The 23,286-nt window shown below is 44.7% G+C and overlaps 1 protein-coding gene across 2 annotated transcripts in view; it reads right to left on the bottom strand.

Annotated features, from left to right (window-relative positions):
• Positions 1-23,286, bottom strand: part of LOC309561346 (UPF0193 protein EVG1 homolog) — a 49,889-nt gene that overhangs the window by 17,672 nt on the left and 8,931 nt on the right. Inside the window, exon 2 of one of the 2 annotated variants that reach the window (XM_082265217.1) lies at positions 6,546-6,608. The exons of the other annotated variant lie outside the window; for it this stretch is intronic. Coding sequence (XP_082121343.1) covers positions 6,546-6,608 — 63 coding nt within the window. The remainder of the gene's footprint in view (positions 1-6,545; positions 6,609-23,286) is intronic. 2 annotated transcript variants of the gene reach the window in all.

Below are 23,286 nucleotides of genomic sequence, written 5' to 3'. Positions count from 1 at the left end.
CAATCTTGAATTTTAAAAAATCTGCCCCTACAGTGAGGCCCCCCTGCACTTTAATGGTTAAATGCTTATTATGCCTAGGGGCTAAAGTACAGGCATTAATACTTACCTTACTTCCGCACTCTGGGCGCCACCAGGGCTCTACTCTTCTCTCTGAAGCCCTGTGGCAGAGCTTCAGCATCATCATGTACAATACAGGGACATTAATCTGTATTGTACACTGAGGACCCCCAAGGTCAACCAATGGCTGTTGCATCTTACAAAGCACATGGCTAGGGGACTAGTTGCAGCACTGGAGGGACTATGCTGGAGTGAGGAAATAGGGTAAGCATTTACACCATAATCATGCACACCTGGACATATCAAGCATTTAATCCTTTCACTATGGGAATTGGAAGGTTGGGGGCATTGCAAGCGTGGATTTTCTCTTTTAAAGTTCCTGAAGTTGACTTTTAACCATAACCCCTAAATCCTGACTCTACAGCCTGGTACGCACAGTAAAGCTGAGCATCTAATGAAGAGGTCTCTGTACTAACTATTCATTACAGTGATCTCCCCGCTGTGCTACTGTGTTTCCCTCCCTGCCAGAACACACCGGTCAGCGCACGCAGCCATTGGCTGAGAGTGCTGACCGTATGCCAATTGGCTGCTGGTTTTCCATCATGCTCATTCGACAGAAGCCATTCATAGGACTGGCTTCTGCAAAACAAGGACCTGTACACGTCCTAAATGTTGGCCTGTATCTACTGTACCGGCTGATTTTGGCCAATATTTGGTCCGTGTGTACGGCACTTTGCAGTAAAGTAATCTAATCTTTAAAGCCTTGTATACATGGGGCGAAAATTGCCTGAAATCTGCCAGTTTAGCAGGAACCAGATGACTTTCGGACCATGTATACAGCTGTCTGTTCTACTGAAGCCAGTCTCTTGACTGACTTCTGTCGAACAGGCATGCTGAAAAACCAGCATCCGCCCGACATCTGATCGGCGCTGGCAGCAAATGGCTGGGAGTGCTGATCAGTGTGTACAGGCGGGGGGAAGATTGCTGCACTAACATCGCTTGTGTTAATATGATGATCTTTTAGTTTTTTTTATTCAGCCCGCTGGGTTAAACAAACAAAAAATTCTAGTGTGTACTGTGATTAACATGTTCTGCAAGATACTTAGTCTTTCCTGTGCCAAAAAGCAGCAGAGCTGAAGCGATCAGTCCTACACACAGGGATTACATGATGGCGGGATAACAGCCCTGCCAACCACTAATCCACAGAAACATGACTTTGCTTATAAAACACAAACTACGATGTTACAGATTCTACAGCAGAAGTGGTAAATTTATTAGATATAGAGGGCCGCACAAGTGGCTCCTGCAGCACATTGCATTAAAGCTTTGAAATGCTACAGAAGATCTGAGACTGAATACATATGATATAGGAGATGGTCAGACACCGCAGAACTGCAACAGGAGATTTTCATATGCAATTGCCATACTACAGGATATTGCCAGAGACTGAGGCTCTGACCAGAAGAGGGTTGAGACTGAGGACCCCAATCAGAAGATGGACAGAGACTGAGGATATGCTACAGGACGTGGCCAGAAACTGTGGACTTGAAAAGGGAGTGGTTGAAGAGTGAGAACATGCTGCTGTTTTTACAAATAAATGTTCCCAAATTAGTGCTCCCTACAGCCCAGAGGTGGTGCTTGCAGGCTCCTCCTGGACCTGGTCTCCCACATATCACATGGTGAAATCCTGACTCCTGCACACTGTACTCTGAGCTGTATGTTGCAAACTCTTTATCTCTTCACTCTGGACGAATACTCCTGCCCCATGCACTATAAACACTGTTGTACTGTACATTAAATATTCTTGTCCAATGAACTCTATACATTACATACTACAGCTAGAAGGACTGCAGTGATTGTGTGCAGTTCCTACACCAAACAAGGTCGCAATGCTTTAGGCACCTTTCAGCACTGTAGCGAGCTATACATGTTGCAGCTTTGTTTCTTGTTGATGTGTCTTCATTCTGTTCTATTATTACACTGATTTCTTACTACTATAACATCACATTTTTCATTTTATGACCAAGCATTTCTCAGTATGGGAAGTCTTTTTTTTTTTACTATTGTAGCACCCTCTTAGGTAGGTGATAGAGAGAAAGTATAATTTTCAGTCCTGTCTGCTTAGCAGAAGGACTGCAGATAAATCGAGAGCCGGATCTGTTAGTGAGGTCTGCTCATTGTGCTCAGTTGCAACTTGTTCTGTTTGCAGAGTGTTTCACACTGGTCCAATAGGGAGGCATATTGGACAGTGGGAGGAAACCTGACAAATGAGTGCACAGGTGTTTAAATACAGACTTGGTGATTTGGCAGCGGAAAAGTGCATCGGTGCATGCTGGGATACTGTATTAAAGCCAGGAGCACATGTGTTCACTGTTTAGGGTCTTTCAGCTGGATAGCAGAGTCCCGGAGGAAGGGGGGCGGCTGCCTCCTCCTCTATAGAGGTGCCATGCGGCCTCAGGTAGTCGTCCTGAGGGCCTGGAGAGTGCTAGTGAGGAACTGAACCCAGAGGTCCGGTGAAGCTGACTGAAAGAGGAGACACTGGAGGATCTGATTCTGCAGTACAGGGAGTACAGATCTGTGCCAAAGGGCCTGACCTGAGGGGGGCCACCCCTGCAGCTAGAAGAGTCAGTGGACAGGTGTCAGTAAAGGGGAGGCTATTGAATGTAGATTCACCAAGTCTACTGCTGGAGAGAAAAGAGCAAGGAGACTTAACCCTTTCCATACATGTGGCAGTATGAATTAAGCAGTGCAGCTGCTTCCACAAGCAACCTGGTGAGGCCAAATGAGAGTTGTCCTTATCCATTGTGAATAGTTACAGTTAGAGTATCCCACTATTCCCTTCTCCCATCCAAGTTCCAAAATAAACACTAAAAACCAATACCCCTGGACTGTTTATTGTGTGACGAGCCATCAGGAGTAAGGCAGGATGTGTGAACTGTACCCCAAGCGACTGTGTGCTGGTAATGAGAGGAGACCCAACAAGTCATCATACAGCAGGCCCTACGGGGACAGTGCTACACTATTATAGAATTGGATTTAGGATAAGGGGCCTAAACTGGTCATATATAGCTAAAATTTTGGCTGATTCCTGCTTAATGAGCTGAAATGTGAGCTATTAATGGTCCTGTCTGCCCCACCCTGTCTAACAAAATTTGAATAAAAATCAAAATCTGAAAAATTGTCAGAGGAACAATGATTGCAACCTATCGAGTACAGTCACTGTATGTTATAAAGTATCCCGGGTGTCAGGGCTGCCTAAATGCTGTAGTAGAAATTACTTCACCCATGCTATGAGCAAAATAAATCTATGTGTCAATGGCTAGCCTTATCTTCTCCACTTATATTTAGCACCAGCAAAAAAAGTCATATTCTACACAGATAGAGGCATTTTAGTGGGCACATGCAAAGTGAAAAAGGTTTGAAATATCTAGCAGTATTGTAAGGTATTACATAGTTTGAAAAAAAGACCCAAGTCCATCTTGGTCAACACTATTGAGCAGATTTACTAAAACTGGAGCATGCAAAATCTGGCGCAGCGCTGCAAAGAAACCAATCAGCTTCCAGCTTTTATTATCAAAGCTTAATTGAACAAGCTGAAGTTAGAAGCTGACCATGACTACCATGCACAGCTGCACCAGATTAAGAGTGCTCCAGTTTTAGTAAATATCCCCCTATGTCCCTGCTTACATGATTGGAACCAGAGTTGTTCATGATCATTGGTGTTAGACTAGCACTGTCAGTGACAGTGCAGTCTTGGAACTAGGAACCCACAATTCCAAATTTAAATGTAGATTAATGTTCCCTCTGCAAAGGCTATTGTGGATTGGTAATAAACAATTTGTGAGCAGTAAATAAAAAATATTAAGATTTCTGCAGTACATCACAGGAAAGTGGACATTATATGCATAACTATTTGGGTTATGCTTCTTTTTTATCCTCGAAGTGCAGCGAAATGGGTGGGCTCAGTGACGTCATTCTGTTGGATAGGAAGAAGGATGCATGTTTGTCAAATCGAGGCTACTGAGTTCACTGAAGCGCTTAAAGGGACGGTATTGATTTTTTTTTCTGTAATGCACCATACAGGTCCTTCTCAAAAAATTAGCATATTGTGATAAAGTTCATTATTTTCTGTAATGTACTGATAAACATTAGACTTTCATATATTTTAGATTCATTACACACAACTGAAGTAGTGCAAGCCTTTTATTGTTTTAATATTGATGATTTTGGCATACAGCTCATGAAAAACCAAAATTCCTATCTCAAAAAATTAGCATATTTCATCCGACCAATAAAAAAAGTGTTTTTAATACAAAAAAATTTAACCTTCAAATAATTATGTTCAGTTATGCACTCAATACTTGGTCGTGAATCCTTTTGCAGAAATGACTGCTTCAATGCGGCGTGGCATGGAGGCAATCAGCCTGTGGCACTGCGCTGAGGTGTTATGGAGGCCCAGGATGCTTCGATAGCGGCCTTGAGCTCATCCAGAGTGTTGGGTCTTGCGTCTCTCAACTTTCTCTTCACAACATCCCACAGATTCTCTATGGGGTTCAGGTCAGGAGAGTTGGCAGGCCAATTGAGCACAGTAATACCATGGTCAGTAAACCATTTACCAGTGGTTTTGGCACTGTGAGCAGGTGCCAGGTCGTGCTGAAAAATTAAATCTTCATCTCCATAAAGCTTTTCAGCAGATGGAAGCATGAAGTGCTCCAAAATCTCCTGATAGCTAGCTGCATTGACCCTGCCCTTGATAAAACACAGTGGACCAACACCAGCAGCTGACATGGCACCCCAGACCATCACTGACTGTGGGTACTTGACACTGGACTTCAGGCATTTTGGCATTTCCCTCTCCCCAGTCTTCCTCCAGACTCTGGCACCTTGATTTCCGAATGACATGCAAAATTTGCTTTCATCCAAAAAAGTACTTTGGACCACTGAGCAACAGTCCAGTGCTGCTTCTCTGTAGGCCAGGTCAGGCCCTTCTGCCACTGTTTCTGGTTCAAAAGTGGCTTGACCTGGGGAATGCGGCACCTGTAGCCCATTTCCTGCACACGCCTGTACACGGTGGCTCTAGATGTTTCTACTCCAGACTCAGTCCACTGCTTCCGCAGGTCCCCCAAGGTCTGGAATCGGTCCTTCTCCACAATCTTCCTCAGGGTCCGGTCACCTCTTCTCGTTGTGCAGCATTTTCTGCCACACTTTTTCCTTCCCACAGACTTCCCACTGAGGTGCCTTGATACAGCACTCTGGGAACAGCCTATTCGTTCAGAAATTTCTTTCTGTGACTTACCCTCTTGCTTGAGGGTGTCAATGATGGCCTTCTGGACAGCAGTCAGGTCGGCAGTCTTACCCATGATTGCGGTTTTGAGTAATGAACCAGGCTGGGAGTTTTTAAAAGCCTCAGGAATCTTTTGCAGGTGTTTAGAGTTAATTAGTTGATTCAGATGATTAGGTTAATAGCTCGTTTAGAGAACCTTTTCATGATATGCTAATTTTTTGAGATAGGAATTTTGTTTTTTCATGAGCTGTATGCCAAAATCATCAATATTAAAACAATAAAAGGCTTGCACTACTTCAGTTGTGTGTAATGAATCTAAAATATATGAAAGTCTAATGTTTATCAGTACATTACAGAAAATAATGAACTTTATCACAATATGCTAATTTTTTGAGAAGGACCTGTATATTAGTGCACACTTTAATGTGAGTTGTAATGCAGTTCCCTTTCTGGATGCGTGCAGTTTGCGTTAGATGGGTGCAGTATCGAGTGCGCACTGCATGAGGTGCAGTGTGTACTGGATGGGCGCAGTGCGACGCGCAGTGTGCACTGGCTAGGCGGAGAACGTCATGTAGTGCGCACTGAATGGGTGCAGTGCAATTTGGAGCATGCACTGGATGGGTGCAGTGTGATGTGCAGTGCGAACTGGAAGGGTGCAGTGTGACCTGCAGTGCGAACTGGATGGGTACAGTACCGTGTGCCATGCGCACTGAATGGGTGCAGTGTGGCGAGCAAAGCACACTGGGTGGGTGCACTGTGGCATGCAGTGCACACTGGATGGGTGCAGTACTACGTGCAGTGCATACTGGATGGGTGCAGTGCGACTTGGATGCAAAGTGAAGTGCACACTAGATGGGTGCAGAGCGACATGCAGTGCGCACTGGATGGGTGCAATGCTATGTGCAGTGCGCACTGGATGGGCGCAGTGTGACGTTCAGTGGGGGACCAAGGGTATTGACATCTCTGGAAGGGTTGGATGGAAGTGGTGGAATTTAGAAGAAGAATGTTGGGCCAAGTAGACACCACAAAGGGCCCTTAGTTTATGTTGTTGCCAAGAGGGTAATCCATGCAATATAAATTCACCATGGGGGCATTTTTCCAAAGCAGTGATACACCTGCAATGAATGTTTGATGAATGTCACATTCACTGCTTTATAAATGCACTCCTAACCATAAATGCAGTGGAAATTTAGAGAACTCTTACTCTGTAAATGCTCTCTTATCTGACGCTGCTGGAAGTTTGTCAGCTTGGATTCCTGCATCATAACTGCAAAAAAGAAAATAAGTTCAGTTAACCTATAGAAGTGCTTTGTGCGAAGAATAATATAAGGGTTTCAAAGACATTTTATTACATAGTTTTTGTGAGGTTGAAAAAAGACATCAGTCCATCCAGTTCAACCTATGATGTGTGTGTGTTTGCTGATAACCGTACATTGTATACCCCTGTATGTTGTGGTCTTCTTTAACCATTTAAGCCCCGGAGGATTTGGCTGCTAAAAGACCAGGGTTTTTTTTGCGATTTTTTACTGCGTGACTTTAACAGACAATTGCGCGGTCGTGCGACGCTGTACCTAAACTAATTTGACGTCCTTTTTTTCCCACAAACAGAGCTTTCTTTTGGTGGTATTTGATCACCTGTGCGATTTTTTGATCATGTGCTATAAACAAAAAAAGAGCGTCAATTTTGCAAAAATAACAATATTTTTCACATTTTTTTTATATGAAATTCCCCCCAAAAAAAATGTAAAAATCTAAATTTTTTTAACATTTTCGCCCAATTTGTTTTATGCTACATATGTTTGGTAAAAAAAAAAATCGCAAAAAGCGTATTTTGATTGGTTTGCGCAAAAGTTATCGCGTTTACTAACAAAGGGAAAGATTTTTGTAATTTTTGGTGTTTTTTTTTTAACGCGTAATGGCGGCGATCTGCGATTTTTTTTCGGTACTGCGACATTGCGGCGGACAGATCGGACCCTTGACTGACATTTTTGACACTTTTGGGGTTACCAGTGACATTACTGCAGTAATCAGTGCTATACATATGCACTGATACTGCAAAAATGACACTGGCAGGGAAGGGGTTAACTGTATTGGAGAGGGAGGGGTTAAGTGTGTCCTAGGGGCGTGATTCTAACTGTATAGGGACATGGCTATTGGTGTAAAAACAAAGATCAACGGTCCTACATAGTAGAACCGTCTGATCTTCATTTTTACACCAGGGAGAATGACGGGCGGCTTGTTTACATAAGCCGCTCTGCCTTTCTCCCTTCACCGGAGCGATCGTAGTGTGACCGGCGGACATCGGGTCCGCCGGTCACACGCACTGACTTGTCAGTGAATGAGCCGCGGCGGGCGCGCGCCCGCCCGCAATTGGCTCTCAAGTCAGTGACAGGCGAGTGATGTACCCATACGTCACTCTGATTGGCCGGGGCTGACCGCCGCAGTATATAGTCGTGCGGCGGTCGGCAACCTATTAAGGTGCCCATCTCGTAGTTTTTTTAAACTATCGATGCTCCCTGCTGATAGACTGCTTGCGGAAGAGAATTCCACATCCTTACTGCTCTGACAGGGAAGAACCCCTTAGGTAATTTAAGGTTAAACCGTTTTTCCTCTAGTTTTAGTGAGTGGCCACGTGTCTTATTGTATTCCCCTTCTCTAAAAAGTTTGTTCCTTATGCTAGGGTTGCCAGTACAGTATTTGTACATTGATATCATATCCCCCCTCAATTGTCTCTTCTCCAGAGAGAATAAGTTCAATGCTTGTAGTCTTTCCTCATAGCTGATGTTCTCCATTCCCCTAACTATTCCACATCCACAGGCTTACCTTTATCTAGGTGGCAGCTCACTTCATCGTAGAAGGTTAATAGATTGGTTTGGCAAGAACGATTTTTCATGAATCCATGCTGATTACTACTAATAATACTGTTTTCATTACTAAAGTCTTGTATGTGGTCCCTTAACATCCCCTCCATCTGATGCACACACAGTAGATTTATGTCCTATGGGGCTCATGAGGAATATATTTAAGTGAAAGTTTTAATGCCCAGAGTTCACCTTTAAATACATACATATTTACTGTTTTACTATATCTATCTATCTATCTATCTATCTATCTATCTATCTATCTATCTATCTATCTATCTATCTATCTATCTATCTATCTATCTATCTATCTATCTATCTATCTATCTATCTATCTATCTATCTATCTATCTATCTATCTATCTATCTATCTATCTATCTATCTATCTATCTATCTATCTATCTATCTATCTATCTAACTAGGCACTCTCAGGACTTACAAAGAAGAACAGAAGCAATCAGACGGTAGTTTTTTCACACTGACCACTTCTGGACTGGAAGGTTTTACTCCCTTAAAGACCAACCATTTTTTGCGATACGGCACTGCATTACTTTCATTGAAAACTGCGCAGTAGTGCAACGCTGTACCCAAATAAAATTGATGTCCTTTTCTTTATTGTACATTAACGGACACAAGAGGCAGTAATAATGACTATCTGGGTTTTATGCTACTTTTAGGTGATTGGACACTGGCAACCAATAGACAGGAAATTCCTCCCATATAATTCCTCCCATACAGGAAGAACCTCCGTTTTTTCGCCAGTGTCTTGAAGGCGGTGGTCATGGCTGTTAAAGCTCTTCAATCCTAAGAATGATGTCCCAGTTTAGGGGCATTCTGATCGCATCCATTTGAATGGCTAAGCGCTAAAAGGATAGTATCCGAGCCTCGGCTAAGCAGACCTGAGGTTTTGCCTGTAATGTGATCCATCTGGGCGCTGGAACCTGATAAATGGAACCAGAAGTTTGCCAGCAGGGTGCTCTACAGGTCCAAGCGTGTGGATCCCATTAAAAAGGAGGACCCAGTCCTTGAAGGTCCAATGACTGACAAAGCCCGCTGTGATGGGTGAAGTTTGGGTCCTTTAAGGATCCTGCTGCGGAACTGGTAAATTTTTCATTAAAAAAAAAAAAAAAAAAGAGAGATCTGTCATTCTGGTCTTTCTCCCAGTGGCCACTGGGGGCAGTGTACTGTTCATGCCCTGTGAACTCTGGAGTATTGAAATTCAGTTTCTTCTCCAGCCACTAGAGGGAGCAGGTTCGCTCAGTATGGCCTACTCCTGTATAGACAGGAAGTAGAAGGGCGGCCATTTTTGGTAGACCATGTGGGCTGAAGGATCAGCAAGGCCTCTGAGACATAGCTTCAGTCCATGGCTACATTTCTATGGAAGAGCTAGGTGACCAGTCAAGGCATAAAGGTATACTTGTATACTTACTGCTTAATTCGGGGGACTTGTACAACTGTCTCTCGATACACCCCTGTATGGGTATCAGTGCACTTTAAGGAGTTATGTCTCCAGAATAGCATGCATGTGGTCTGCAGGAACTTATTTGTAGGCTGTTTTGAAGCAGCATTAAGGCTGTATTGGAGCCTATATGCTTGGCATATCCTGCAAAATCAGTTGGGGCCAAGTGCAGTTGAGCTGGTGCAGCATAGTAAACATATTCTTGCATGCTTACTTGCATAAACACATGCCTGCTTACTTGCATAGGCACGTGTTTGCATGTGCACATGCTTGCATGAACGCATGCTTACTTACATACATGTTTGCATAAACTCATATTGCATAAACGCATGGACACGTGTTTCATGTTTGCTTGAACGCGTGTTTGCATAGACACATGTTGCATAAAAGCATGCTTGCTATTTGCGTGGATGCATGTTATGCCCTTAAGGATTCTATACAACAGATTTCCCGAGTTGTTCTTCTCTCTGTTTATTTGCACAGAGTACTATGGCTTAAGAATTGGTCAGCAGCAGGGCCGGCCTTTGGGGTGTGCGAGCTGTGCGGCTGCACAGGGCGCCATGGGCAACAAGGGCGCCGTGTGGCCATCACAGCTCGCAGAAGATCAGGCAATTCAGGCCGCACAGCGGGAGGTAAGCGGCGACCGCAGCCTGGACAGGGCCAACACAGGCCGCGGCCGCCGCCTACCTCCCGCCGTGCGGCTGTGCCTCGGTCACCTCACCTACTGCTGTAGCCTGTCTGAGGCGAGCTGTGTATTACACACAGCTCAGCCTCCGATCCACGCACGGTGACAGATCCCTCCTCCCTGCAGGGATCGTCAGCTCCTCCTCCTCCTCCTTCCGCCCCGCCCACACTCCCCGGGGATGTGTGGGCGGGAAGTTTAAAGAAAAGTGCAGACAGCGTGAGGTGAGGTAAGTGAGGTCTCCTTCAAAAATATGTTAGGGGGTCTCTGATGTGGGGGGCTCTGTGTGAGGGGGGCTCTCTGATGTGGGGGGCTCTGTGTAAGGGGGGCTTTGTAAGGGGGGCTCTGTGTGGGGGGGTCTGTGATGTAAGGGGGCTTTTTGTGGGGGGGTCTGTGTGGGGATGGGCTCTGATGTAAGGGGGGCTCTCTGATATGGGGGGCTCTGATGTAAGGGGGCTTTTAGTGGGGGGTCTAATGTAAGGGGGCTCTCTGATGTGGGGGCTCTGATGTAAGGGGGCTTTGTGTGGGGGGGTCTGTGATGTAAGGGGGGCTCTGTGTGTGGGGGGGCTCTGATGGAAGGGGGCTTTTTGTGGGGGGTCTAATGTAAGGGGGGCTCTCTGATGTTGGGGGGCTCTGTGTGTGGGGGGGGGGCTCTGATGTAAGGGGGCTTTGTGTGGGGGTCTGTGATGTAAGGGGGCTCTGATGTGGGGGGTCTGTGATGTAAGGGGGGCTCTGTGTGGGGGACTCTCTGATGTAAGGGGACTCTCTGATGTGGGGGGTCTCTGATGTAAGGGGGGCTAGGTGTGTGTGTGTAGGGGGTCTCTGATGTTAGGGGGGCTTTGTGTGGGGGGTCTCTGATGTAAGGGGGCTCTTTTGTGTGAAGGGTCTCTGATGTAAGGGGGCTCTTTTGTGTGGGGGGTCTCTGATGTTAGGGGGGCTTTGTGTGGGGGGTCTCTGATGTAAGGCGGCTCTGTGTGTGGGGTCTCTAATGTGAGGGGGGCTTTGTGTGGGGGTTCTCTGATGTGGGGGTCTCTGATGTAAGGGGGGCTTTGTGTGGGGGTCACTGATGTAAGGGGGGCTTTGTGTGGGGGTCTCTGATGTGGGGGGTCTCTGATGTGAGGGGGTCTCTGATGTGAGGGGGTCTCTGATGTTAGGGGGACTTTGTGTGGGGGGAAAAGTCAAATAAAGTGGAAAAAAGGTGCAAGAAAATGCGCGCGGGGGGGCGCCACAGGATTAGCTCGCACAGGGCGCCTGAACACCTAAGGCTGGCCCTGGTCAGCAGAACTACCTCGTAAGAAACTACTGACAGCTTTTCCTTTCCATGGGGAACATCTCTTTGGTGAGGATCTGGGTAAATACATCCAGAAGATTTCAGGTGGAAAAAGCACATTTTTGCTGATAAAAGAAGAATTAAACATCCATCTTTTAAATATTCAAGTGTTACGGTACCTCCTAACACGTAAGCTTCTAAGCAGTTCCGATGGCCTCAGGGTTTAGAAGACCTCAAAATCAAGGTCAGAAAAAACCCTGGGTTCAAAGGCCCGTAAAATCAGGTTCCAAATCTGCCTTATGAAGGGGCGCTCCCATTTATTCTGGTGGGGGGAATGCTCCTACAGTTCTAAGAAATTTGGGGAGGAGTGGTGCAGAACAGGTGGGTATTGTCCACAGTGGCATGGGGCTACATGATAGAGTTCCGAGAGTTTCTCCTCGGTTTCTGGGTTCAAATGACACTGTTTGCCCAGTAAAAAGGAAGTCCTTGTTCCAGGCCCTGGAACATTTGTGGGTACAGGGCGTGGTTGTGGAGGTTCCAAACAGCGAAAGGTTCACAGGTTTTTCTTTTCAAACAATTTTATTGAAGCAAAATGAAATGTGGTACAAGACAATGTCAAAATACAACATTAGTACATATCAAAAGTGATCATGTCAAAAGAAAAGACCTAAGAAGCTGATAACAATCGCATAACATGCAACCAGGCAAGAGCAGAGCAAAAAGCTAAAAGAAAAAAAAAATAAAGAAAAAATGCAGAGAAGCCTACCACAAGGCCAAGAGTAGGTATACTCTGCCACCAAACTCACCCTCGTAGGTGATACATTCCGGTAAGTACCAGAAAAAAAAAAAAGGGTTTGTAAATATAGTTACGGTTCCAGGGGGACACCAAAGCGGTGACAGTAAAAGGGTCGACAGGGCATCAGGGTGACTGTCCAAGTAGGAAAACACAGGTTAGCACTGGTTAATCGCACGGTGCCTCTTCAGTCCATGGAGTCTTCAGGTGCTGGAGCTGGTGACGAGTAGCGGCCTCTCTTATGGATTCCATGCTGGGTGACTCGATCCAGGTGGGCTTGAGACTTCTGTGGGGAATGTTCAGGGGGTGCCAAGTGAAGTTCATGAACTGTACGTTGAAGGTCGTCAGGGGATTTACACTGGTAAGAGGAGCCCTTATAGGAAAAGCGTACAGCAAAAGGAAAGATCCATCTGTAGGTGATCCTATGATGTTCCTGGATAAGCAGATGTGGTTTCATAGCCTTGCATTTAGCTAGGATAGCCTGGGATAAGTCCTGAAAGAATTGATAGCAGTAGCATCCTTATTGCGAGCTGCCGCCATAAGTTGCTCCTTAGAGCAGAAAAAGTGAAGCTTCACAATTATGTCTCAGGGGGGACCATTATCTGTGATCTATGAATCCTGTCCATTTCCAAACGCTTTATTGGAATTGAGGGGGACAGTTCCTGGAACAAGGCAGTGATGGTGGATTGAAGGTCCTCCACAGACTCTGGGATGCCTCTGATCCAGATATTGGACCTCCTGGCCCTATTTTCAAAGTCCTCTAAGCGAGACTGTAGGGTCAAATTAACTTCCCTAAGGGTCTTAAGCTCCTCAGCATGGTTGCCTGCAGTTAGTTCTAGCTCCTCAGTGCGCTGCTCTAATAGAGTGGTGCGATGGCCCACCTCCCTGATTTCTCTGGTGAGCCTATCTGTTATGGCGTCTGAGGTATTTTTCAGGGCCTTTGTGAGTATCCACTCAAATTGCTTAAACAAATCTGTCTGTGAAGTGTCTCCCCGGAATTCTAACGGTGTTAATCCGAAATCATAGTCTGACTCACCCTCTGGAAGATGTGCCGCGGGTTTGGTGAGGGAAGGAGCGTGTGGAGAGCGGGAAGATGGCGCCGTCGCCATCTTAGGAGCGGATCTGACCAGTGTGTCCTGAATAGATTTCGTCTTTATTTTAGTTTTGAAGCCACGTAGACCATCGTGGGCCGGTCGGGGGGATCTCTGGATGCCGTCGGGTCAGCTGGTAGAAAGGTAGGCGACGGTGACTCGTTCTGATGCAGCTGTCTTGTCCCGAGAGATGCGGAGCTCTAGGCAGACATGTCCTGCTCAGGACGGCTCCATGCATGCGCCCCAAGGTTCACGGGTTTTTACTCCAATCTCTTTACAGTGCCAAAGCAAAATGGCGAGGTAAGACCCATTCTAGATCTCAAAGTTCTGAACTAGTATAGGACCGTTCAGTCTTTTCGCATGGAATCAATCTGCTCTGTGGTAGCCTCTCCAGGAAGAGGAGATTTTTTGGCTTCCATAAATATCAAGGAGGGGTTTGGACTAGGGCAATCCTATTTTCAGTTTGTGGCTCTGCCGTTCGGTCTGGCGATAGATCCCCGGAAGTTTACAAAAATCTTGGTCTCAGGGCATCTCAGTAATGGGTTACCTATTCGACCTGCTGATCAAGAATCAGTCAGGACCAGGTCTCAAACAGATGTTTCCTGGACTGTCCAGTTCTTAGGTCTGGGTTGGATTGTGAAAAGTCAGCCTTGAGGCCTGTTCAGATTCTGGAATATATGGGTCTGATTCTTGATACTACAAGAAGAATGGTTCCTCTAAATGGGACTTTTGAGGCACATAGATAATGAAATTATGTTGGTATGAAAAAATATTAAATTTTATTAAATATAGAAATCAAACAAAAGATTAAAATGACATGTGCAAACATAAGATAAGCAGAAAGACAAAACTCATGACGCTAAGATTGGTAACCCGACATATTTCGAAGCCAAAAAATTGCTTGCTCCTTCTTCAGGGGTTGTTTTCAAAGCGGTACTCTGATAATACAAAAATGGATGTATAAGAACCATAGATTGTAAAATCTAAATATTACAAAATACTTTGCAGTTCGCATGGTGTAATCTATGAAATGTGAGTACTTATAGAGTTTAAGTCATAATTGAGCTTCCATTATATGCACAAAGATTAAAAACATCCAATTGGTATAGATCCGTCTGGCAGTGTATGTGGCACAATAGGTTGTAAATTTCATCAATTGGTAAAGATCCTAAGTACTGGGGTTAGGAGGGTGCCCTGATAGTAGCTGAGCATCTGAAGTCCTCAGAAAGAGGAGCCAGGAGCGATCCCAGATGATGTATAGTATCCCAAGGAAAAAGGATATAGCCAGTCTGTAGGGATAGGCAAATAATTGCTGGTCACAATTAGGCCTTAATTTAAAAGGAATAAAAATAATTGATATGCAAATAGAAAGGTCCCAAAGGGGATCCAAAATAGGGTTTGATAATATTAGGCCATAAACAAAAGTAGAGACCGGTGACGATACCTTGGAGTTGGTGTAAAAATGGGTGAGCGTCCTCTCCACACAGCAACCAGCAGACGAATCCGCTGGTTGTGTGTTAGGAGAGGTGTCTATTTAGGTTGCTCGATAATTGCTTCAGATGGATGTCAGCTGGCGTCCAGGAAGGACTTCCTGGAGCACCGGTGCCGAGCCCGCCCCCAGGCCACGTGATTCACGCTGGCGGCGTGACGTAGTGTGGGCGGGATCGGCATCTGCGCTCCACCGACACGGGGAGCGAAACCGGAAGTGTACATGTACACCTCGGCTTCAAATTGGTCTGTGCTGAACCAGAAGGTGCAGCAGAGATAATTGGAGACCAATAGGACACATCGCTGTGCGCGATGTGTGTCTCACCCATGCCGGGATGACCAGCTAGAGGAGGGCACAGATAAAGCCAAAAGTAACAGAGGAAATAATCCTCAAAAATAATGAAAATTGTTACATAACATACTAGGCATAATGCGCTATTGGGTCATTATGAAGAAAATAATTAGAAGGGGAAATAGAATTGATGCTATGAATGTCCACAATGTGCCAGAAGGTCGACCAACTGAATGTATAATCATAACAATCACTGATATACAATGTACACAGGCATCACTTGGGGGGGGGGGGGGGAGAAACAGTTTAGAGTGGAATGCAATATTAATTTTTTGGAATTTACAGAAAGCAAAAGACGACATCATGTTGCATATTATATTAAGAAACATTGGTACAGAAAATTGATAAAGAAAAGTAGACAGACATACCAGATGCCAATCAACAAGAACATTTAAAGACAAAGTGAGCAAAACATGCATGTAAAAAGGCATGAACATACCCCTCATTGTAGAGGGTGACATATAAAGTATGAAAAACAACCTGAGAAATTATATCTATGTTTCCATACCCCCAGAGCTAAAGCCTTCAAGGAATGGTTTGTAGGAGATGTTACCATTTAACCCTGGAGGTTCTGTGGCCTTCAGGTAGTGGATCCATTTTAGCTCGAGCTGGAGGAGAACTTTATTCCAGTCTCCTCCTCTCGGGCTGGGGTGGATACGATCCAGGATCAAAAATTTGATCCTGGGCATCTTGCCAAGGTGGACAGTGGCCACGTGTCTGCCAAGAGGGAGGTCCGGATCAACCTTCCTCATGCTGAGGATATGGCGATAGGCTCTTTGCCAAAATTCCTGTTTGGTTTTACCAATGTAGAAGCATTTGCAACTACATAGTAAAAGATAAACTACGCCAATGGTGCGGCAGTTGGCAAAGTGTTTGGCCTTCAGAAAGGTTCCACTGGGCAGTAAGGGACTTCTATGTGTGAGCATGTAGCCGCAATATTTGCAGCTGCCACACATAAAAGTCAATTTGTATTTGCAGCAGACGGTGGATGAACTGTCAACAAACTCACTATGGACTACCTTATCCCTGAGTGCAGGGGCTCGTTTAAAGGTAAAATTGGGTGACTCAGATACGTATTGGCCAAGCACTGGATCTGATGACAAGAGGTGCCAGTGCTTTGACACTATCTGTCTGACCTTGTGATGTTGCATAAACTGAGTGATAATCCTAAGTGTCTCATTGGTGTCTGAAGTTTTGGTTGTTGGTGGTGTAAGGAGTTTTTTCCTATCACTAGATGCCGCCCGTTGATAGGCCTGTTTGAGAGATTTTTTGGAGTACCCTCGACGTAAAAGTCGTATCTGAAGCTCATCGGCAGCCGCTTGGAATGATTGGAAATCCGAGCAGTTGCGTCTGAGCCTCAGATACTGGCTAATAGGAATGGACCGGAGTAAAGATGTGGGGTGAAAACTTGAACCATGCAGGATAGTGTTCCCTGCAGGGGGTTTGCGATATAAGTTGCTGTGAAGTATCCCACTCTCACTTCTTATGATTTCTCAGGTTGTTTTTCATACTTTATATGTCACCCTCTACAATGAGGGGTATGTTCATGCCTTTTTACATGCATGTTTTGCTCACTTTGTCTTTAAATGTTCTTGTTGATTGGCATCTGGTATGTCTGTCTACTTTTCTTTATCAATTTTCTGTACCAATGTTTCTTAATATAATATGCAACATGATGTCGTCTTTTGCTTTCTGTAAATTCCAAAAAATGAATATTGCATTCCACTCTAAACTGTTTCCCCCCCCCCACCCCCAAGTGATGCCTGTGTACATTGTATATCAGTGATTGTTATGATTATACATTCAGTTGGTCGACCTTCTGGCACATTGTGGACATTCATAGCATCAATTCTATTTCCCCTTCTAATTATTTTCTTCATAATGACCCAATAGCGCATTATGCCTAGTATGTTATGTAACAATTTTCATTATTTTTGAGGATTATTTCCTCTGTTACTTTTGGCTTTATCTGTGCCCTCCTCTAGCTGGTCATCCCGCCACGGGTGAGACACACATCGCGCACAGCGATGTGTCCTATTGGTCTCCAGTTATCTCTGCTGCACCTTCTGGTTCAGCACAGACCAATTTGAAGCCGTGGTGTACATGTACACTTCCGGTTGCGCTCCCCATGTCGGTGGAGCGCAGATGCCGATCCCGCCCACACTACGTCACGCCGCCAGCGTGAATCACGTGGCCTGGGGGCGGGCTTGGCACCGGCGCTCCAGGAAGTCCTTCCTGAACGCCAGCTGACATCCATCTGAAGCAATTATCGAGCAACCTAAATAGACACCTCTCCTAACACACAACCAGCGGATTCGTCTGCTGGTTGCTGTGTGGAGAGGACGCTCACCCATTTTTACACCAACTCCAAGGTATCGTCACCGGTCTCTACTTTTGTTTATGGCCTAATATTATCAAACCCTATTTTGGATCCCCTTTGGGACCTTTCTATTTGCATATCAATTATTTTTATTCCTTTTAAATTAAGGCCTAATTGTGACCAGCAATTATTTGCCTATCCCTACAGACTGGCTATATCCTTTTTCCTTGGCATACTATACATCATCTGGGATCGCTCCTGGCTCCTCTTTCTGAGGACTTCAGATGCTCAGCTACTATCAGGGCACCCTCCTAACCCCAGTACTTAGGATCTTTACCAATTGATGAAATTTACAACCTATTGTGCCACATACACTGCCAGACGGATCTATACCAATTGGATGTTTTTAATCTTTGTGCATACAATGGAAGCTCAATTATGACTTAAACTCTGTAAGTACTCACATTTCATAGATTACACCATGCGAACTGCAAAGTATTTTGTAATATTTAGATTTTACAATCTATGGTTCTTATACATCCATTTTTGTATTATCAGAGTACCGCTTTGAAAACAACCCCTGAAGAAGGAGCAAGCAATTTTTTGGCTTCGAAACATGTCGGGTTATCAATCTTAGCGTCATGAGTTTTGTCTTTCTGCTTATCTTATGTTTGCACATGTTACATAGTAGGTGAGGTTGAATAAAGACAATAGTCCATCCAGTTCAACCTGTGTAGGTGTGTGTGACTGTAATCATCTAACATAGCCCTCAATCTCCTGATCCTTGAGATGTAAGTCTAAGAGTCTTTTGAAAGTCACCATACTACCCGCAGAAACCACCTCTTGTGGTAGAGAATTCCACAATCTTGTAGCCCTAACAGTAAAGAACCCCCCACGTTGCCTGAGGTTAAAACGCTTCTCCTCTAATCGCATTGTATGTCCTCGAGTCCTCATGCAATTCCTTCGAATGAACAGCTTTTCTTCTAAGCTGAGATCCCCATTAAGATATTTATAAATTGCTATCATGTCCCCTCTCAGACGTCTCTTCTCCAGGGAAAATAAATCGAGCGATTGCAGCCGCTCTTCATAGGTAAGGTCCTCCAACCCCCTAATCAGTTTAGTTGCCCTTCTCTGGACTTTCTCCAGCTCCAACACATCCCTCCTGAGGACTGGCGACCAGAACTGGACAGAATACTCCAGATGCGGTCGGACCAGAGTTTTATAAAGTGGAAGAATTATAGTCTTATCTCTGGAATACATCCCTTTCTTTATGCATGCTAATATTCTGTTGGCTTTGGAAGCTGCCGCTTGGCATTGCATGCTGTTGCCTAATCTATCATCAACCAAGACTCCCAGATCTTTCTCCATTTTTGATTCCCCCAAGGGTTCCCCTCCTAGCGTGTATTGTGTTTTTATGTTTTTGGTCCCCAAGTGCAAAACCTTACACTTCTCCACATTAAACCTCATTTGCCATGTCGTTGCCCACTCCGTAATTTTGTCCAGGTCATTCTGTAGGATATCTGCTTCATGCTGTGCAGTTATTGCCCTGGCCAATTTTGTGTCATCTGCAAAAACTGATAACGAACTACTGATCCCTTCCTCAATGCTGTTTATGAATAAATTGAACAAGGTTGGTCCCAGGACTGAGCCCTGGGGCACCCCGCTTACTACCTCAGACCAGTCTGAGTATGCGCTGTTTATTACCACCCTTTGGACACGGCCTTTTAGCCAATTCCGTATCCAAGAGCAAACCCTGCTGTCGATACCTGCAGACCTTATTTTATAAATTAAGCGCTTGTGGGGAACTGTATCAAACGCCTTAGCGAAATCCAAGTACACCACATCCACTGGTCTCCCCCTATCTAGCTCACAGCTCACTTCCTCGTAGAATGCTAAGAGATTGGTTTGACAAGAACGCCCATTTGTAAACCCGTGCTGGTTACTACTGATAATGTTGTTGTCTTTAGCATACTCTACGATATAGTCCCTTATCATCCCCTCCAAAAGTTTACATATTATTGATGTCAGACTGACAGGCCTATAATTTCCCGGGATATGTCTCTGGCCCTTTTTGAATATCGGAATCACGTTAGCCTTCCTCCAATCCCCTGGTACATCTCCTGTCCTAATACTGTCAGCAAAGATCAGGAACAGTGGTCTAGATATAACCATACTGAGTTCCTTGAGCACTCTCGGATGTACGCCATCCGGGCCTGGTGATTTGTTTGTGTTAAGTTTATCCAGTCTTTCCCTGATTTCCCCCTCTGTTAGCCATAGTGGCAAGTCCTGTGTATTACTACTAACCATACAGTCATGGTCAGTGTACCCTTCCTTTTCCTGCGTAAAGACTGACAAGAAAAAAGAATTCAGCACGGTTGCTTTTTCAGTGTCCTCTGTAACCATCCTCCCATCATCGTTAATTATGTGTGCAATATGCTCTGCCCTAGTTTTTTTGCTGTTGATATATTTAAAGAATTTCTTTGGGTTTTTTTTTACTATCCTCCGCTATTTGTCTCTCAAAGTTGATTTTAGCCATCTTGATTTCGTGTTTACACTTCTTATTTTCCTCCTTGTATTGCTGGAAGGCTGATACTGTGCCCTCTGATTTATATTTCTTGAAGGCCAATTTTTTTCCCCTAATAAAAGTTTTTTAACGCTACGGTTTAGCCAGCCAGGTTTGGCTTTGTCTCTTCTAAATTTATTCCCCATAGGAATGCACTGCAAGATGCCTTTGCTTAATATTGTTCTAAAGCATTCCCATTTTTCCTCTGTGGTCAGGGATCCCAGGGTTTGGTCCCAGTTTACCCTTTCCATCAATGAGTACAATTTTGGAAAGTCTGCCCTTCTGAAGTTTAGGGTTCTTATGTTCCCCACTTCCCTTTTTATATTGTTATTTATACTAAATGTGATCATCCTGTGATCGCTAGAGCCCAGGTTGTCCTGGACTCCTACCTCCGAGATTATGTCTGGGTCATTAGTGATCAATAGATCCAGGATAGCATTCTCTCTAGTAGGGGAATCCACCAACTGCGACATGTAGTTATCCTGTAAGGTTTCCGTGAATAGCCGGGCCTTATGCGAGTGTGCAGTCCCCTCTTCCCAGTCAATGTCGGGATAATTGAAGTCCCCCAATATGATGACTGATCCTAGTTTTGCCGCTTTACCTATTAGTGCTAAAAATTCCAGCTCTACCTCCTCCCCTTGGTTAGGTGGCCTATAGCAAACCCCCACAACTACTTTTCCCTTATCTTCTTCCCTATCGAGTTCAACCCACACAGATTCTAAATCCATGCTCATCCCATCCGTAATGTCACTCCTTTCTAGCACCTTTATATTGTTCTTGACATAGAGACATACCCCTCCCCCTCTTTTACCAACCCTGTCCTTCCGGTACACCGAATACCCATGTCATTTTAATCTTTTGTTTGATTTCTATATTTAATAAAATGTAATATTTTTTCATACCAACATAATTTCATTATCTATGTGCCTCAAAAGTCCCATTTAGGGGAACCATTCTTCTTGTACTTTATTAGGGATGTGGCACCCTTTAAACCTAGGTCTATAGCACCCCGTGATTCTTGATACTGCTCAGGCAAAGGTTTTTCCTGCCATCAAAAAAGGTTCTGGTCCTGAATGGTCTGGTGCGGTTGGTAAGAGGGAAAAAGTTTCCCTCTATACGGCTGTGCATGAGACTGCTAGGCAAGATGGTGTCCTCATTCAAAGATGTCCCTTATGTGCAATTCCACTCCAGACTGTTCCAGAACAGTATTTTGTCCGCTTGGAACAAAAATCTCAGAGCTCTGGATTCCCCAATGTTTCTTTTCCCAAGGGTAAGACAGGATCTGGCCTGGTGGCTGCCTGTGACATGGAAGGTAGTAACCACCCACGCTAGCCTTGTCTGCTGGGGAGCGGTCCTGGAGGAAATCTCTATCCAGGGAAGGTGGTCTCAGGTAGAAAAGGTTTACCCATCAACATCTTAGAGGTCTGAGCAGCCCCGTTGGCGCTGGTTTCTTGGACGACCAGACTGCGGGGTAGTCCTGTTTGGATTCAGTCCGATAACGCGACTCTGGTGGCTTACATCAACCATCAGGGGGTAACCAGAAGCCAATCAGTGCAGAAGGAGGTGAACCACATCCTGTCTTGGGCAGAGAGACATATTCCATGTCTGTCAGCGGTTTTCATTGCAGGGGTGGACAACTGGCAGGCAGACTTTCTAAGTCACCAGCAGTTGTTTGCAGGGGAGTGGTCCCTGCATCCCGATGTATTTCAACTGATCTGCCAATGTTTGGGTACTCCCGACGTAGATCTATTGGCGTCCATGTTCAACAATAAGCTTGACTGGTTTGTTTCCAGAACCAGGGATCCGATCGTGATCGGAATGGATGCCTTAGTGATTCCTTGGTTTTGTTTTAATCTGATCCATGCATTCCTTTTGGTCCAGCTTTTACTTCGTCTGTTTGGCAGAATTCAGGTGGAGGGGAAGCCAGTGATCCTTATGGCTCCGGCTCGGCCCAGAAGACCTTGGTATGCAGAAATCTTGAAATTAGCAGTAGGGGAGCCATGGTTGCTTCCATATCGTCCAGAATTGCTCTCGCTGAATTTGACGGTTTGGCTATTGAGACCAGAATCTTAAGCTGCTCCCATTGGCTGTATGTTGTTTTGTGCAATAGAGTCGACTTGCCACAGTAAATGTACTGCTGGCAGTCAGCAAGTGGTTAGGGCAGAGAAACGCTCTGTGTAAAACATCTGTGTAATAAAACTACCATGATTACTTTTATTCTCATTTGAAAGCCCTAAAAGTGCCTAATACATCTGTCTCCCACGGATGTGAAACTATGAAGCTACTTCTGTTAAAATCTTTTATTCATCCCGTTATGAGGTCAAAATAGCATCTGCATGGAGATGTGAGTACGCAAGCAAATATTTTGAGCATCCACACTCTTTAAGCTCAACTATGTGCACAAACATGCATACGCAACTTAACATGTGAGTTGGGAGTTCAAATGTGTTTTTTTTATACACTTATTTATATAGAGAAGGGTAAGATTCACCTAAGCGTCACGTTTTTAAGCATTTTTGGAATAGAATTGCAAGTTTTTTCAGCTTTTAACAGGCGTTTTGCAACTAAAAGGTGTGGAATACTACTGATAATGTCATGCTTTTCAGGCGTTTTGTCTATAGGGACATAAATGCTCAATTCTTCCTAGAAAGAAGCTCATATCCTTTTTTTAGCGATTTGCTACAAGTGACAGGACACTCATATGTGAACAAGAGCTATCGAAAACAATAGGTTTTTGCTTCTTGAGTGTTTTTGAGCTACAAGCTACAAAACGCTCAAATGTGAATAGGGTTTGAGAGCTTTCATCCCACACGTTTTCAGGTCAGTTCTGAGGAGTCAGCTTTGGTGGGTAAAAAGGGCTGTCAGTGATGATCTGAAATGTAGGGAACGGGTACAAGAGATGGCTAATGAACTGAAAAAATGAGGGTATCCCAAACATATGATTGCTACTGGACTGCACTTACATTAGCAGACAGAAGGGGAGTATGGGATTTAAAGTGGAACTTTAGTCAGAAAAGTAAAAGAAAATATGGGGTTTGAGGTCATTGCATATTTATACTTACCTA

Source organism: Pelophylax lessonae, assembly GCF_965119305.1.
Source record: "Pelophylax lessonae genome assembly, chromosome: 8".
Lineage (NCBI taxonomy): Eukaryota > Metazoa > Chordata > Amphibia > Anura > Ranidae > Pelophylax > Pelophylax lessonae.
This window is presented reverse-complemented; position numbering and strand designations above follow the sequence as displayed.